General features: G+C 38.0%; 1 protein-coding gene across 1 annotated transcript; it reads left to right on the forward strand.

Annotated features, from left to right (window-relative positions):
- The first annotated feature begins 361 nt into the window (after positions 1-361).
- On the forward strand, positions 362-3857 carry LOC142175815 (uncharacterized). Its single transcript, XM_075242815.1, has 4 exons — positions 362-1837; positions 2207-2286; positions 2559-2952; positions 3579-3857. The coding sequence occupies exons 1-4, from the start codon at positions 362-364 to the stop codon at positions 3855-3857; spliced, it is 2229 nt and encodes a 742-aa protein (XP_075098916.1).

Here is a 3857-nt window from a genome sequence, read left to right on the forward strand (position 1 = left end):
TCATTTACAAAGAAGAATTCATTTTTTCTCTCCTGCAATTTCTCCCTTCTCTCTCGAGTTCATCCCTTCATTCTCAAACCTAATCACAAAGTGCTTGGATGAATCTGGAAATTGAGCTCAGATTCACCAAGCTCACATGGTATCAAAGTAATGAAGAGTTGTAATTCCGCAAATTTTGTTCAATTTGGCTGAAATTTCATCATGTTCTTCCTCGCGAAGCTGTGACTAACGATCAACAATGGCGGCCGAAAAAATCGATCACACACATCCTTTGTTTGTTCATCCCTCAGACACTCCTAGTTCGATTATGATTCTTGTAAAGCTCGCAGGTTCAGAAAATTAAGGACTGGGGAGTCGTTCAATGCGAATTATTTTGCAAGCTAAGAGGAAGCTAGGGTTTGTGCTTGGGACGTGCAAAAAGTATTTGTTCCAAACTGAATTGCATGAGGACTGGGAAACATGTAATGCAATCGTGCTTTCCTGGATCATGAACATTGTCTCTCCGGATCTACTTAGCGGCATTGTCTACGCATCTAATGCATATTTGGTATGGGAGGATTTGAGAGAGAGATTCGACAAAGTGAATCGTGTGAGGATATTTCAGTTGCATAGGAAAATTGCTACTATTTTGCAGGGAACAGATTCAGTCTCTGCATATTTCACTAGGTTGAAGGAATTGTGGGCTGAGTACGATGCAATGGTGCTTATTCCTAATTCGAAGGAGTATGTTGAACACCTTCAGCAGCAAAGGCTAATGCAGTTTTTAAGTAGTCTCAATGAGACATATGATCAAGCAAGGCATCAGATCTTAATGAAGACTGTGGAGCCAACATTGAACCAAGCTTATGCATTGATTATAGAGGATGAGAGTCAGAATTCTAGTGCACATCCAGTCTTGCCAAACAGAGGAGATCAAGTTGCTATGCAAACAGGTAGAGGGCAGATGACTGTGCAGAATAACAGGGGACAGTACAAAGGAAAGAAGCCATTTGTGAAATGTGATTACTGCAACAAACCTGGGCACTCTAAGGAAAATTGCTACAAACTAGTTGGTTATCCAACTGATTTCAAAAACAAGAAATCATATGCAGCTAACATGACAACTAGTGGCTTGGAGAGTGACAAATCAGCACATCATGATGAGGGAAGAAGTAGTTGTGATGGATTAAAGGTAGGACCATACTTCACTGAGGATCAATATAGACAGATTTTGAGCATGCTGAACAAGGAGACTCTAGAACATCAGGTTACCATGGCAAGTATTGCAACCTCCTTAATGGCAAGCTTTACTTGTAAAGAATGGATAATTGATTATGGAGCTATGCCTCACATAGCTGGTGAGCTAGATATGTTAAATACTAAGAATAAAGTAAACAAATGTGACAGTGATCAAGTACATTTGACTACAGGAGAGAAGTCTAATATAACACATATTGGAGATATTGTTATGTGTGATGAGTTGAAGCTGGAAGATATTTTGTTTGTACCTGAGTTTAAGTTCAATCTAATCTCAGTGTCCAAACTAACTAGGCAGTTATGTTGTTCGGTGAATTTCTTTTCCGACTTCTGTTTATTTCAGGATCTCTACAATGGCAAGGTGAGGGGGATTGGTAGAGAAAGAGGTGGTATGTACATATTGAAGAAGAAATTGAAAGGAGACTTAGAGAAATTCATCAAAGGGATAAGGAAATTTGCATCAACTACAACCACACGGAGTAATAAAGAAGGTGAAGTCTTATGGCACAAAAGGCTAGGCCATGCTTCAGTTAGTACTATGAAGAACTTGGATCTATTTCATAACAAATCTGTAGATGTAGTAGTGAATAATGAGTGTCAGGTATGCCCACTAGCCAAGCAAAGTAGGCTAGTATTTCCTAGAAGTATGAGTAGAAGTGAGAATCATTTATCTCTTTTGCATATGGATATTTGTGGACCATATAGGTTTCCCATGTATGATAGAAAATATTTTTTCCTAACTATTGTGGATAATAATACAAGGTATACTTGGGTGCATTTACTTCAATTGAAAAGTGATGTTGTTGTGGTGTTGAAGAAATTTCTTGCCATGTTACACACCCAATTTCAGTCCAACGTTAAGGTAGTTAGAACATATAATGGCTCAGAGTTCTTTAATAAACACATGAATGAATTGTTTGATGCCTATGGGATAGTTCATCAAAGCATTTGTGTATACACTCCATAGCAGAATGGAGTATTGGAGAGAAAACACAGGCAAATTCTAGATACAGCTAGGGCATTGAAGTTTCAAGCAAGTGTTCCAACAAAGTTTAGGGTGAATGTATCAAAACAGATGTGTATGTGATAAACAGACTGCCTACTGAGTTGTTGAGTGTGAAAACTCCATATGATCTCCTTCATAACAAGCCACACTCATTGTCTCACCTTAGAGTGTTTGGATGTCTTTGCTATGCCACTAATTTGGTTAAAGAAGACAAAATTTTACCAAGAGCAAAGGCAGTTGTATTCCTTGGCTATGCAGAAACATAAAAAGGCTACAGACTAATGGATTTAAATACTAATTGCTTCTTTCTTTGCAGAGATTTTATTTTCAAGGAGAATATCTTTCCATTTGTCAAGCATTGTTCCACAACTCATAATGCAGAAGGACATACAGCAATTGTAGATCTCATATCAGGCCTGGAACAATTTGACCCTTTACAGAATTTCTATGGCAATATGCATCTGCAGTTAGAAGGAATTGTAAGAAGTGATTTAGAGGAGTCTATTGAGGTTGACAACAATGCAGGGACTGGCACTGCAGAACATGAAGGAAATGGTGATATGCAAAACTCACCAGCAGCAAATGCAGATGATGATGCAAATGCAGATTATAACAATGCACCAACAAGTAGCAGTGCAGTTCCAGAACAACACTTAATGCAGGAAGATGAAGTGAATCCTCCAGCAACTCTTGAACAAGAGTTAACTGAGGTTAGAAAATCAAAAATAACTACAAAGGAACCCATATGGTTGCAGGACTATGTGACCACTACAAAAAGAAGTTCCTCATATCCCCTATCCAACTATCTATCCTATAGCAGGTTGAATAGTTAATGTAGAAGTTTGTTGGCTGAAATCTCAGCATTAACAGAACCAAAAACCTTCAGTGAAGCATCTAAGGACAAAAGGTGGATTGAAGCCATGGAAACTAAAATCAAGGCTTTAGAGGACAACAGAACTTAGGATGTTGTTGATCTTCCAAAAGGAATGAAGGCTATTGATTCAAAATGGGTGTACAAAATAAAATACAAATCAAGTGGTGAGGTAGAAAGGTTCAATGCTAGGTTGGTAGCCAAGGGCTATAGCCAAAGAGAAGGCCTGGACTATAATAAAACCTTTTCACCAGTTACCAAGATGGTAACTGTGAGATCTGTGATTGCTCTTGTTGCTTCTAAAGACTGAATATATCACAAATGGATATATATAATGCATTCTTTCAAGGGGATTTATATGAGGAAGTGTATATGGAACTTTCTCAAGATTTCAGGAGACAAGGGGAGACAAAGATCAGCAGACTATTGAAATTATTATATGGGCTTAAACAAGCCTCATGACAGTGGAACATTAAGCTTAATGAGGCCTTAACAGCTGCAGGTTATGTTCAGAGTCTATATGACTATTCATTATTTACTAAAAGGAAAGGAGATGACTTTGTAGCAGTGTTGATATACGTGGTTGACTTGTTAATCACTAGAAATAATGAGGAGTTTATCAATGAGACTAAAGATGTCCTTCATCAAAAGTTCAAGGTGAAGGATCTTGGTGATCTCAAATACTTTCTGGGAATTGAAGTCATGAGATCCAAACAAGGGATTCTATTGAATCAGAGGAAATAA

Source organism: Nicotiana tabacum, chromosome 22 (genome assembly GCF_000715075.1).
Source record: "Nicotiana tabacum cultivar K326 chromosome 22, ASM71507v2, whole genome shotgun sequence".
In the NCBI taxonomy this organism is placed as follows: domain Eukaryota; kingdom Viridiplantae; phylum Streptophyta; class Magnoliopsida; order Solanales; family Solanaceae; genus Nicotiana; species Nicotiana tabacum.

What these genes read in the sequence shown, in the direction of transcription:
- LOC142175815 (XM_075242815.1), top strand. Translation starts at nt 362, where the DNA reads ATGCGAATTATTTTGCAAGCTAAGAGGAAGCTAGGGTTTGTGCTTGGG. An exon ending in CAAGCAAGTGTTCCAACAAA is followed by an intron (nt 2,287 to 2,558) that starts GTTTAGGGTGAA and finishes CTTTCTTTGCAG; the next exon opens with AGATTTTATTTTCAAGGAGA. An exon ending in TTGAACAAGAGTTAACTGAG is followed by an intron (nt 2,953 to 3,578) that starts GTTAGAAAATCA and finishes GCCTCATGACAG; the next exon opens with TGGAACATTAAGCTTAATGA.